Genomic DNA, 12,902 nt, shown 5'->3' with positions numbered 1-12,902 from the left:
TCTGGGCCTAGAGCTGATATCTGTGGGAACTGGGTAGAAGAGTCTAAGGCTAGTGAGGAGAGGAGGCTGCAAAGCAGCAGAAAAGGTGGAGTGAAGTAGATCATCCGCCCCATAGCTCCATGGTAGTTGGAGTCTAGAGGAGCTAGGAGCCTCAGCAATTCAACAGAGGATGTTAAAGCTGCTCCTTCATTTGCTCACTCTGTCCATAATTCAAGAAGAAAGCGGTACACAGCCCAGCAGCTGAGGCATCAGTAAAAAAACATGAACAGAACGCAAGGTTTGCACTGATATAAACAATTTTAAAATGAAAGCTCAGATTTTGTGTTGATTGATCATATTGGACATGCTTATATGGGGAAGAATCCTTCTTCCCACATGCCTGAGGCGGTTTGCACAGCTGCTGTGACATTTAACTTAATGTGCTTTCCGTGTAAAGGGCCACTACACATAAGCACAAGAATCTGGCTGGTTTATTACTTCAGCTACCCCATCTCCAATGACCTATTCCTCACCTGCTGTTAATGAAACTTACCCCTTTCGTCCGACTGTAACTGTGCCTCCAAGTCCTCTGGAGAGACATAGTATTCCTGCTCGCTGCCTTCAGGAGGTTTAGGTTTACACTTTCCACAGCAACAGTTACAGCAGCAACACAGACAGCAACAGCAGTAGCAGCCTGTGATGAGCCCACAGAACACAAACAGGGCCTGCAGAAAGGAGAGGAACAGAAAGAATGTACACAACACATAAGCTGCATCTTCTAACAAAGTGGATAGCTCCTGTTACCTAACCTAGAGCTCTAACTACAGAAGAGGTCAGTTTAAATGGGTTAATTATATAAACAGAGATCCAGCTGCTTTGGACATAAGGCTCGTCACTGGAACAGAATCAAACAAATACGAATATGCAGTATTTTATTTCCTAATTAAGAAAATAGTCATTAACATTCTAGTCCAGTGTGAACACTGGGCTGCTGAGAAGGACTGGATACACAGGAAGAGGAACCCGAGGAGAAGCACTCTAGAGGCAAAGCAAATTAAAGGAATCTTCTCCTCTCCACGACTCTCCCCAAAGAGGGCCTAAGGTCAGGATACAAAGGGACAAAGCAACACTACTTAAAGATAAGACTCGTACATTATTCACAGCAGAATACTGCATCCTGAAAAAAAAATTCCTGAAATTGGAGTATAATGAGCTACTGTTTCAGCTGCATCCTAAAGTGTAGATAAGGCTAAGAACCACTCATGAAATACTAATAGGAGTTCGTCTTGTCTTGCCCCTCTCCAGGTGCCTGTGGTGTTCATAGTGGCACCCACCGATGGTAAAATGCAACTCTTTTTGCATTGCTAACCGAGAGGGTTCTTTTATTTCAGCCAATTATCCAGTCACCAATCCATCAGTGATACAACTATTTTCTCACCCCAAAGGAGTCAGGAGATGAAGGTGCTGGCAACTACGTAGGAAAACATACCCAATGCCTGAATCATCAAGACTGGAAAACAATCTTAATCAACCACGTAGAATGGTAAGTAATGTCACTGTACTAAAGCACAGTGAGCTAGAAGAGTTCAGATTCCTACTAAGAATCAAGTGGCTCCTAAGAAATATAATTAATCATGATATATTTGCATATGACAAACATTATCATCCGCCCTCCAAAAAAAGAGAATGATTTATAGATTATATATAACTCACAGCTCATATTTTCTTTTAAATGCTCTAAATTCCTGAGTAGTAAAGATCTCACAATTGCATTTCAGGGTTTGCATGCATCTGAGTGCAGCAATATAAACATGAATCAAGTAAAACACAATGATTCTTGGGAACTGGCAATGTTTATTGCCAGAAACTCTCCACATAAGATTTATTACATCTCCTCTTCAATGTGCATATGAGACTATTAAGAGTTCGGGAGGACACGAGCTACAGTGTTACTGACTACAACAATATTCAGCTCTGTTTCCATCACTTCAGAACTGGCTGGGTGCAGCAGAATAAATAAATAATCCATTGTCTATGAAATTGAAAAGTGGATTAGAGCAAACTGGCTGAAGAAATGGTGGGTGTTGAGGGAGAAGATGGGAATACTTAGTGAGCTTGCCTGTTTAAGGGAGTGTGTTTCTGATTTGTGGCTCAAGTTTGCAATCTTGGAATTTATTAGGTCCAGGGATGTTTTTGTAAAGTCTAGTAGCAGCTGTTGCTTAAAAAAACAAAAACAAAAAAATAAACAAAAAAACACCACCCACAACCAAACATCGCTTCCATCTGCATCTCACTATGATGCAGAACTGGCTACTGTTATTTGTGCCTGTGTCACTTAAGACAGATTACTGTGATAGGCCTACCTGCAGTAGCACACTGAGACGCTGTGGAAGATCAAGATAGTGCAGAATGCTGTCGCCTAGCAGTTGAGCAGCACTCAGGAAGTGCACACCACTAATACGCAGACAGATACTGATGAACAATACATTTCTGGGCAGTTATCTAAGTGCCTGTTTTAGTCTATTAAACCTTAAAATGTTTCGGAACCTGGTTGCTTAAAGGACCCCCTCTCTTTCCTTGACCACGTTGTCACAGTTAAGATCAATGCAGATGCCTAAACTAGAGACCTCAACACAAATGGAAGGGCATTCTCCATGGTCTATGAGAGCTCAGATATGTTAATCTTCCTGGGCACACTGCTTATTTTATTTTCTCTTAATAACTTAGGGAGGTTGAGGGTTTACAGGCAAAGGAAACTGGAGGGTGACTGAGGTGGGATTCTATTAAATGACTAGCTATGGTGTGTAGTTCTTTGTGGGAGAGTCTATTAATTGGGAATTTGTAACTGGAAAATTGATGGATAAAAAGTATTGCATAAAAACAGATTTTCTAATGGTGTTTTAAATGTTGGGATCTGTCTAAAGTTCTGGATAGGTGCCAGATATATCAAATAAATGAAATAAAATACCACGAATATCCAATTACCAATATTGGTACAGTACCCATTGAATGGCTAAGCATCTGTTCAGAATAAATGCAAAAAAAAATCTTTATTTCATTTACCTTTGCCCACCAGCTGGATAGGACGAAGTATGTGTTCACATTCTCCTCTCCAAACTGCTCTGCTACGTACAGGCCCAAGGAGCCATACTTATCATATATGTTTCGTTTTGTGGCATCAGTCAATATTGCATGTGCATTGTTGATCTCTTTAAATTTATCTGCAGCCTCGGGATTATCTGGGTTCTTATCAGGATGATATTTCAATGCAAGTTTCCTGTGGAGTGGGGGAAAAAATTCTCAGGTGCTTTTTTGCAATTCATCCTACTACAAGAGGTAGATTGACCTGTCCATCTTTCCTCCCATCAAATCTGACAGGCTCTCCAGTCTCAGGCAAGAGTATTTACAGAATTATGATTTACTTCACTTCTACCTTTCCATTGCCCCACTGAGTCTCCTTTAGATGGTAACAAAATTGTAATCTTTCTACATGGTCAATACCACTAGCCTAGTGGAGCTCACAGGATGAATTTCAGATTGAGACTTCAGTACAAAGACAGAGGAAGCTTTCTTTTCTGCTCATCTGATCTAGCAATTTGTACTGTTAAGTTCTCAGTAGCAATGCTCCAAATGAAGGGGGGCATACATAACAGAATAGAATGCGCAACAAATCTAAGACAGGGTTCTGAAGGCCACATCTGAGAATGCTGCCACATCTAACCTGCAACGTCTAGCAAACTAAAAATAGAACTGACAATTATTTGGGATCAGTGCTCAAATCACTGTGCAGAAACAGCCTATTGTTCAATTCAAGATGTCCTTGTGGTGGAATTAACTTTCACAGTTAACAGATATCAGAAAATTATAGACTCTATTAAGTTTTCAGCAACATGGCTTCAACGGATCTGGAAGTGTATATAGCCTGTTGAAGTCACTGAATTCAGGAACAAAAGGTTCTTTTGATCTTTGGGTTCTGTTTAAATTTGAAAGTTCAGACACTCAGAAGAGAATAAAAAGAATCTCTGAAGAAAAACTGGTAAAATAACCTATTAATAGACATGAAAAGAGAAACCAATCGTCCATACTTTATTTGGGCCATTGTAATTCTGTGGTACAAAATTAGGGTAATGCCACCAAACTACACTTCAAAAAGAAAAGGAGGACTTGTGGCACTTTAGAGACTAACAAATTTATTTGAGCATAAGCTTTCGTGAGAAAAAAGGGACAAAAATAAAAGGAAAACTATTTTCTCTCAAGAGCACTCACAAGCCAAGATTACTACTGACCCCTAGTGTAATGTTCAAACCACTGCCATTTGTTAACTATAACCATACTGAACTGTAGCACAATATTTATGAGTAGCAATTAAATACAAGAACAGTATTGTGATTTTTTTCTCCCCAAAAAAATAAGATTAAAAAAATTGGACAATGCAAAGCAGTTTCAGGTTTTTTTGTTTTTTAAGGTTAAAAGTCAAATCTGGATTTTAAAAAATTAGTATTTAAAGTTTAATGTGAAAAAATGTTAACTGATTTTCACTGATACTGAAATACATTGCTGACACAACTTTTGTGTAAATATAAGTATTATATTTAGTAATATAATAAGTAATATGAGGAGTATTGATAAATATAAGCACAGACTACATAACACACTGAACGTGACATTCGGACTATCTGAAACGGTTAGTAAACAACCTCTGTGAAGTGTCAGGGACCAGACATTTGAACCTTTACCTGTATGACTTTTTTATATCATCGGAAGTGGCATTCTTATCCAGTCCTAGGACATGGTACAATGATTCTCCGGAGGTAGACAGCGAACGTTGCCTCTGGTCTGCCATGTTGAACTAACCTGAGTGGAAGAAACCCCCCATGCATTAGGGCAAAGCTATTGAAAATCCCATCTAAAACAAAGATACTTATAACCAAACGAAGTCCAGACCTCTGACTTTGTTCAATGATCAACCACCAACTCCACTAGAGTTTTTATATGAACTTTTATCTTTCCTTTAAAAAAATTATAAGTGGGCTTTGAAGAGATGCTAAAAGTTCCAAACAAAGCTATTTACCTTGCTTTCTTAGATCTTCCAGCTTTGCATTGTCAGGGGAAAACAACAAACTATCAGGATAAATCTAGGCAAATCAAAACCACTACACATTTCTGGAACTGGGAAAAATTAGAAGCTGGGGCTCAACATAAACATTATGATAGAACATAGACTCAGACTCAAACACATTCATTTATAATCCAGGTAATGAAATGGAAAAGTCAGATGCTACAGAACCATGAAACGAGTTGAGGTAAACAGCTGATGTGCATAAATTAAACGTTCATAAAACTACCTCATTATCTTCCTCCAAATCTCTCCTTAAACACTCTCCTTTTCCACAATGCCTACAAAAAAACTTGACAACAATTAGGCTGCTTGTGTGCTGAGACCATCTTTTTGTTCTGGGTTTGTTCAGTTCCTAGCATAATGGAGTCATGGTCCACGACTAGAGTTCCTAGGTGCTGACAGTACAAATAATAAATTACTTGTCTTGGTTAAATGAACTTTAAAGACTCAGGAAAGGTGTCAGATAGACAGCTTGAACAGAGGAATTCCTCTGGTCACCCACAACATGCACGGTGTAGTGTAAGCTTCACCACATCATTCCAACAACGTATGTCAATCCTCACCCTGATTACACACACACACACACACACAATCTCTCTCTCTCACTAACTTTAGTATATATATGGCTGAGAGCAATTCAATCTCTTCCCTGCTCACTAAATCCCTGGCCTCTCCACTGAGATCACCAACAAGGCTTGCAGTTGTGATAGTGGTTTAGCCAAAAAACCAACACCACTTTTGCTCAGGTTAGCAAACAGCCATTAGACAGTAATTTTCCACTACTACCAAATCTGGGCTGTATTCAATAGGTGATCTAGAAACAAAAGGTTCTGTACCTCATTACCAGCTCTCTCAGCCATCCAGTTCACCACAAACATAGTATTTAACTGAGAAGTATTGTACTGAAGGTTTCTTCTGACTTTTAAAACTAAATTCTAAAGTCAGATGTTTAATTAATCATAATCAAAATACCGTAACAGATTTTGGGAAAAAACAAGTTGGAGTGCAAAGTTCAAGAGAGACCTTTTGTTTAAACAGTTACGTTATTCAAATCTGAACGCAGCATAACTACTTTATGACATCGACCATTTCAAATCTGCTTACTACTGGATTAGGAATTTCAAATGCTTAGATATACAATTACCATGAGAAAAAAGTGACTATCCAAAAGATCTGCTCCATTCATGTATTGACTTATGACTGCTTACTTCACTGGCAAATAGAACAACTCCAGAATTTTCCTTTCCTCTAATGGGGAAGTCCACAGACCTCTTACAGTGGTTTCCTATTGCAGAATCAGATCCATCAGGACAAGATGGGAGTGGCTATCCCCTTGCAGGCTCCATCAGTTCAAGATGCTTTTACAGCTGTTGCTCATGTATTAAATTCTCAAAGGATTAGCAGCTTATTGAAACACCAGAAACTTAATATTAAGATTTCTTACAGCAGAACAAGTATTAATTCTGGCCTAACGCATGGCAACTAAGAGGAAAAGGAAATTAGTCTCCTGGAAATGAAAAATGCTTGTCACGGGCAAGACAAGTCTGCAGAACTTCCCACTAGAACAAAAGAAACTTTCAGTAAGTTAAAATACATTTTCCTATTCTTCTGTACAAGGGAGGTCTACACATCCCATAGAGGTGGTACATCCAATATCAGCAAATAGCCAAGGATCGTATAGTATAATTAAGAATATGCAATTGAGTAAGACTCCCTCCCGTCTGGTCATTGTGGTACCATGGCATGCAGAACCACTTGATCGAAAGCCACACGAGGCTTGCACATCCAGCTTGTAAAACTTTAGGGTACCGACAACCAAGTGACTGTTTCCCCTCTTTGTAGGATGCATATGACCTTTCAGCCCCGGAAGTAGCCATTACTGAGAGAATAAGCATGGACATTTGCGGGAGCAGGAAGGCTTCTGGCCTTGTAAGCTTCTGCTATGCACCATTTTAGTCACTGGGGATATAAGAAAGCAGCCAAGGTATCAATTCACTGATGAATAGTATAAAACAAAAAGCAACAGTAGTATTCTGAAAAGGCTAGTGCATTCAATTTAGATCTGCAGTGGTCTCCTGACAACCAGTGTATGCCATAATTTTTAATAGGGTGACTTGGATGCTGACAGAAAGATGAAAGGACCTGCGCCTATGGAATACCAAATTTACTGTGGGAATGAAAACGGCATTAGTTCTTAAAACAACTTTGTCCTCCTGAAAAGTGCAGTACTGTGGTTCAGCTGATAAAGCTTCTAGTTCTGAAACTCTTCTTGCTGAAGCAGTGGCAACTGGAAAAAACATTTTTTGTGGAAACAGATATTTGGGACAGAGGTTCAAGTGGTTTATTTAGGGTATTTAACACTAAATTTAGATGCCAAGGAGTCTGCTCCAAAAAGCCTTCCAATGTCCTGGTGGGACACCATCTTGCATTTGTCAGTAAAATGCTGGAAATTACAGCCATTGAAATTTTTGTTTGAGGTTTAAGCCCAATGCAAGACCTCTCCGCAGAAATTCCAATACATGATTTGCCTTTTTTCTTGGTGAGTTCTACATGAAATCTTCACACCAGGTCTTAAATCTAGACCAAGTCCTCAAATATGTCCTATTTTTCAATCCTTTCCTGGAAGCTAAAATGCTCTTCTGAGATCCTCGGACTATCCTTGTTTTAGCTGCCTGCAACTGAAGATCCTTCCTGAGTGGGAAAAGTAGCAGATATTAAGATGCCATCTCAATTACATCTGAAAACCAGTGAGGGGCTTATTTACCAATGAGAGGCCACTCGAATTATTCTGCCCTTTCCTTTCTCCTTTGAATTGCCTCGAAGAGTACTGCAAACAGGGGAAAGTATACAGCAATCCTTCTGGCCATGGACAAGAACGCATATATGTGGCTATGGGGTTAGCGGTCCCTTCACCTAGAGAAGAAATGGGAAATCTTCATGTTGAATATGGAAGCAAAGAGGTTGAGTAATAGGTGACCTAGGGCTCTGATTATTGAGTCAAAGACCTCCAGGTGAAAACGCCACTGCCCTGGTCCTATCCTATCTGCTCAGCCAATCCACTTAAGAAAATAGAGAAGGAGTTGTTTGCTAGTACTTACAATGCATGTCACACTTATATAAACCTGCAATGGATAAATAGTAAATATCTTCTTTCAGTTATTACACTGAATATGCAAATGCTAGTTTTAAATATTACAGTCTTCCCATCTCTTACCTCCCTTGGAAAAAAATTAAAATTCACTTATTTCACGCGCTTCGTAAATTTTTAGTAATAGCATTGGAGCTACTCACTGGGAAAGAGACTGCCCTTCCTCAAGTGGTATTGCTAATGCTATTTCAGATTGGGAAAGTTGCATGGGAGAAGTCAGGTGATCAGAGGCTGATACAGAAATGAGATAAACAGAGGTGCTGCAGTTCCAACTGACTAAGCTCTTTGCAACCCGAGGATACCACTAACCACCAGATGACTCATTTAAGTAAAGAAATAGAAATTAGTCCAACTGAGGTTCCCCCCACTTCACACCCCCTTACCCCTGAATACTTCATGTACATAAACAGGCCATGATATAGTTGCGGTTGAGTTTTTTTGTTTTTTTACTATTTCCTTTGAAGGATTTTGGAAAGGAGTGGGGAGGAGAGAAAGAAGAGAGACTGCCTGACCATTTAGGTAGGAGGCAGTCTCCCCTTTAAGGGTTTACATTAAAGGGCCAAACCATGTAATATATCTTCTAGTTGAATAAAAATATTTGAACTTGAATTAACCTCTCAGTACACATACAAATATGAAAAACCCCAATGGAATTCTACCCTGTGGCAAACCATTGACAAATACATCATGACCTTAACATTAGGAGATGAGCATTTGCCATCTTTTAGCTGCAGCCCTGGAACAAGGATGAGCATAGAAAGGAGACTTATTTTTGGATTATCTAGTTACAACTAACCCACACCAGATTAAATAGGCCTTTGAAATGAGTATTTAAAGCCTCACACCCTCTTCTAGTTAAACCCTTTACCTTCTACAGTGAAAGGAGTAATTTCAGCTCATAGAAGACAATCTAAAACAAATACCCTTTGAAAGGTTGCAGCTTTCATCACTTGGTTTTCATGGTCAATTCCACAGAAAGGACTGGATGGATTTCCGTCCCAGAGGCAAAATCATCAAGCCTGCCACCGCAGCAGAGGATCTCTTAGTACCCTCAAATCATGTTCTATTCCACTCCAGAGCATTGTGTCTCTCAGCTGAAGCGTCCAACAGAGAGAACACAAACACTTGAGACAGCAGAATTAAAACAAAAGCACAAGAATTCTGCAAATTCCTTTCTCTGCATACAAACCATCAAAAGTTAAGATATGAGGAGAACAAAAATAATGGACAATGAACAATCATCCTGGTTTTAAGTAGCAGTGAGAAAGGAGCCCAATGCTCAGGTGGATAATTTCAGGGGGATAGCTCAGGTGGACAGACGCAGGGTACTGTAATAGCTAGTTAAGATAACCACAATTAAATTTCAGTTTCGCTGTTTAACTCAGGAGTGGGCAAACTTTTTGGCTTGAGGGCCACATCAGGGAATAGAAATTGTATGGCGGGCCATGAATGCTTACAAAATTGGGGTTGGGGTGCGGGGGGGTGGGTGCGGGCTCGGAGGTGGGGATGAGAGGTTTGGGGTGCAAGAGAGTGCTCTGTGCTGGGATTGAGGAGTTTGGACAGCGGGAGGGGGATCAGAGATGGGGCAGGGGGTTGGGGCGTGGGGAGAGACTCAGAGGTGCAGGTTCTGAGCAGCGCTTACCTCAAGCGGCTCCCGGAAGCAGTGGCCTATCCCTTCTCCGGCTCCTACACGTGGAGCAGCCCCTGATCCTGCTAGAGCGCTGCTTCTGGGAGCCGCATGGTGCGGCTGCTTCTGGGAGCCGCATGGTGCGGCTGCTTCTGGGAGCCGCATGGTGCGGCTGCTTCTGGGAGCCGCATGGTGCGGCTGCTTCTGGGAGCCGCATGGTGCGGCTGCTTCTGGGAGCCGCATGGTGCGGCTGCTTCTGGGAGCCGCATGGTGCGGCTGCTTCTGGGAGCCGCATGGTGCGGCTGCTTCTGGGAGCCGCATGGTGCGGCTGCTTCTGGGAGCCGCATGGTGCGGCTGCTTCTGGGAGCCGCATGGTGCGGCTGCTTCTGGGAGCCGCATGGTGCGGCTGCTTCTGGGAGCCGCATGGTGCGGCCCCTGACCCTGTGCCCCGGAGCGGGGCCATGCCACGGCTTCCAGGAGCCGTGTGGTGCGGCCACCGACCCAGCTGGAGCGCCGGAGCAGGGAAAAGCCTCAGACCCTGTTCCCCAGTGGGAGCTTGCAGGCCGACTTAAAACGGCTCATGGGCTGCATTCGGCCCGCGGGATGTAATCTGCCCATCCCTGGTTTAATTAGTATCAGTGGTCATTAATGTTTTAGATATGTTTCTTAAAGACTGTTGAGGCAATTATTCTTGATCAAAAGGTCTCTAAAAAGCTGCTTCTGAACACTCATTGAGTTCTTATTTCAGCCTCACTAATCTAGTTTACAAATTTCTGTTAGTCTACTTCAATACAACTTCTTTTCCGCTCCATGATTACAATTATGAGTTACAGATGAAGAAACAGAAATGTCCACTTTCAATGTGTCTCCTGTATGCATTAGTAGGAAAATGTACATGATATGCTGGTAGTAAAGATTTACTTCTGATCTAGACATTTCACATTGGAAAGAGACTGAAGACATAAAAGAATTTTAAAAATGGTGTGAACAGAGCAGACATTTTAATTTTGAAATACTTCCTCCACAGGCAAAAATTTAAAAACTTTTCCCTCTCCAAACTCAGCGACCCCAAAGAAGTACTTTGAAGCCAAAAATTATGGTCTGCTTCCTTCTTGGGCTAGATATCATGGCACAGCAAACAAAAAAGCCTCACACACAGCAAATGCTAAAATATTTAGGGTTCTCCCCTTGCTGCATACATAACTACTATTGAGATTAACAAGAGTCATGCATGAGTATCGATGGGGAAATGGCAGCACAGCTCCAATCGTAAATCTGAAACAGCTGCATTAGAGTCCCTCCTATAAACTGTTGTGTACAGCAAATCTGAAATTCCGTACTGTTGAACAAAGACAGAAGGACGAAGTCATATTATTACTTTACAAGTGTATATTAGGAATGTAAATAAGCCACTTTTTGGGTATTCACCAGACACCAAATACTAGCTGCCATTGTACTGATCAGGCAGTACAAATACAGCCAGTCTTGTGTCGCGTAGCAGTAACTCTTGCTAATTTGCGTCACAAAACACTAGATCTACTGCTACAAATATATAGGTATGCTGAAGCATGGGAATAATTGACTGACTGGCAGGGACAGAAGAACTCTCCCTGATTTCTTGACAGGCAATTTCAACGCTACCTGACTGCAGCATGGACTCTGCCAAAAATAGATATAAATGCCATTCTCCCTCTCTTCTTAATTCTTTAAATATCCTTTAGGTTCTCACTATGGTAATTTAGCTGTTCCCCTGCCACAGATGCTGGGTCCAGAGAAACTGAAATAAGAATGAGTATTTCTCTACACAACTGAGGAGACCTCTCAAGAAAAGACCTCCCACAACATCACTGCGACAGGAAGCCTGAGAACAGGATCAAAGACTTCATGTTTTCAAGATGTTATTTGTTGTAAGTCACCAATAAGTTTTAAAGAAGTTATTTACTTCATTGTTTCCTGGGTACTTTTTTGGCAGTCCCTTTGAATTAACTGAAGATAACATTGGAATTCTTTTAAGTGTTATTCAGACAAATGCTTCACATGAGAAAACAAAAAGTTAGATGTTAAAAATATGTAACAGTTTTGCACTTTGATATCTACATATGCTATTTTTATGAAAAATCAAAGGGAAAGATTATGGGAAAAAAACACAGATCATGTTAAGAATCTCACTGTTCTACAATAAGCATCCCTTATAGTTTTCTGAAAGATGAAAAATATACAAAATAAACAATGCTATATATTTTGTTGACAGTTTGATAGATTATTATTTACAAACTGATAAGATTTATGTGAAAATTTAATCAATTCCAGTATTAGTTACATCCTTCCTTATCTAACTACTTTTCCAGTAAGAATTCAAATGCCATTCACAAGCATAATTAAAGCACATATGTAACCTGAACCAATCTGTCAGTCAATGACCACAAGCCATTGGGGGTTTTAGACCCTGCCTGGTTATGTCAGTGTCAAGGGTTAACTACTGGTGTCCATTTGGTCTTTCAAACTTGCCCTACACCTCATTACACTATTTTCAGGGCAATTTCTCTGTGTTGATCCTCTCTGCTAAACCAGCAAACGTGACTTTTAATTTCCTTTACTCTAATTATTAGCAGCTTTAAGAAATTAACAAATGTATTGATTTCTAGCTTCCTTGATAGACAATATTTAATGAGTAAAACACATCCATTCCTAAAATATTTTGTTTAAGAAACTGGGATGCAAGAGATAAACACACAGAAGAGTGAAATGTGGGTGCAGGGAAGGAGAGAACCCTTAATTTTCTGAAAAAGGGTAGTGGTAAATCATCAAAGGTCTCAAATGTGTGAGGAAAATTATGAAATGCTTGAGCATAAAGTACAGCAGATTTGTGTATTTGGGCATTATCTTAAGCTGAGTGAAAGGTATGAGAAATTTTCAGGAAGAGTATGCTATATGGCATGCTCAAACATACCACAGACCTTTGGTGCAGCTGCTCCCCATCTGTAGGCACTAGCCAACCTGGCTGTAGCCTACCCTGCCCCCCCAGCACA

At 40.6% G+C, this 12,902-nt stretch overlaps 1 protein-coding gene across 6 annotated transcripts in view; it reads right to left on the bottom strand.

The window, feature by feature from the left end:
- DNAJC5 (DnaJ heat shock protein family (Hsp40) member C5) overlaps positions 1-12,902 on the bottom strand; it is a 66,348-nt gene that overhangs the window by 8,049 nt on the left and 45,397 nt on the right. For all 6 annotated transcript variants that reach the window (XM_048820678.2, XM_048820681.2, XM_048820680.2 and 3 more), the window contains 3 exons: positions 4,716-4,833; positions 3,043-3,256; positions 533-704 (listed from right to left, as the gene is read on the bottom strand). In XM_048820678.2, coding sequence (XP_048676635.1) covers positions 533-704; positions 3,043-3,256; positions 4,716-4,822 — 493 coding nt within the window. In that variant the 5' untranslated portion in view covers positions 4,823-4,833. The remainder of the gene's footprint in view (positions 1-532; positions 705-3,042; positions 3,257-4,715; positions 4,834-12,902) is intronic.

The sequence above is a fragment of the Caretta caretta genome, chromosome 13, assembly GCF_965140235.1.
Source record: "Caretta caretta isolate rCarCar2 chromosome 13, rCarCar1.hap1, whole genome shotgun sequence".
NCBI lineage: Eukaryota > Metazoa > Chordata > Testudines > Cheloniidae > Caretta > Caretta caretta.
The sequence above is the reverse complement of the archived record's forward strand: the minus strand, read 5'-3'. Positions and strand labels throughout refer to the sequence as shown.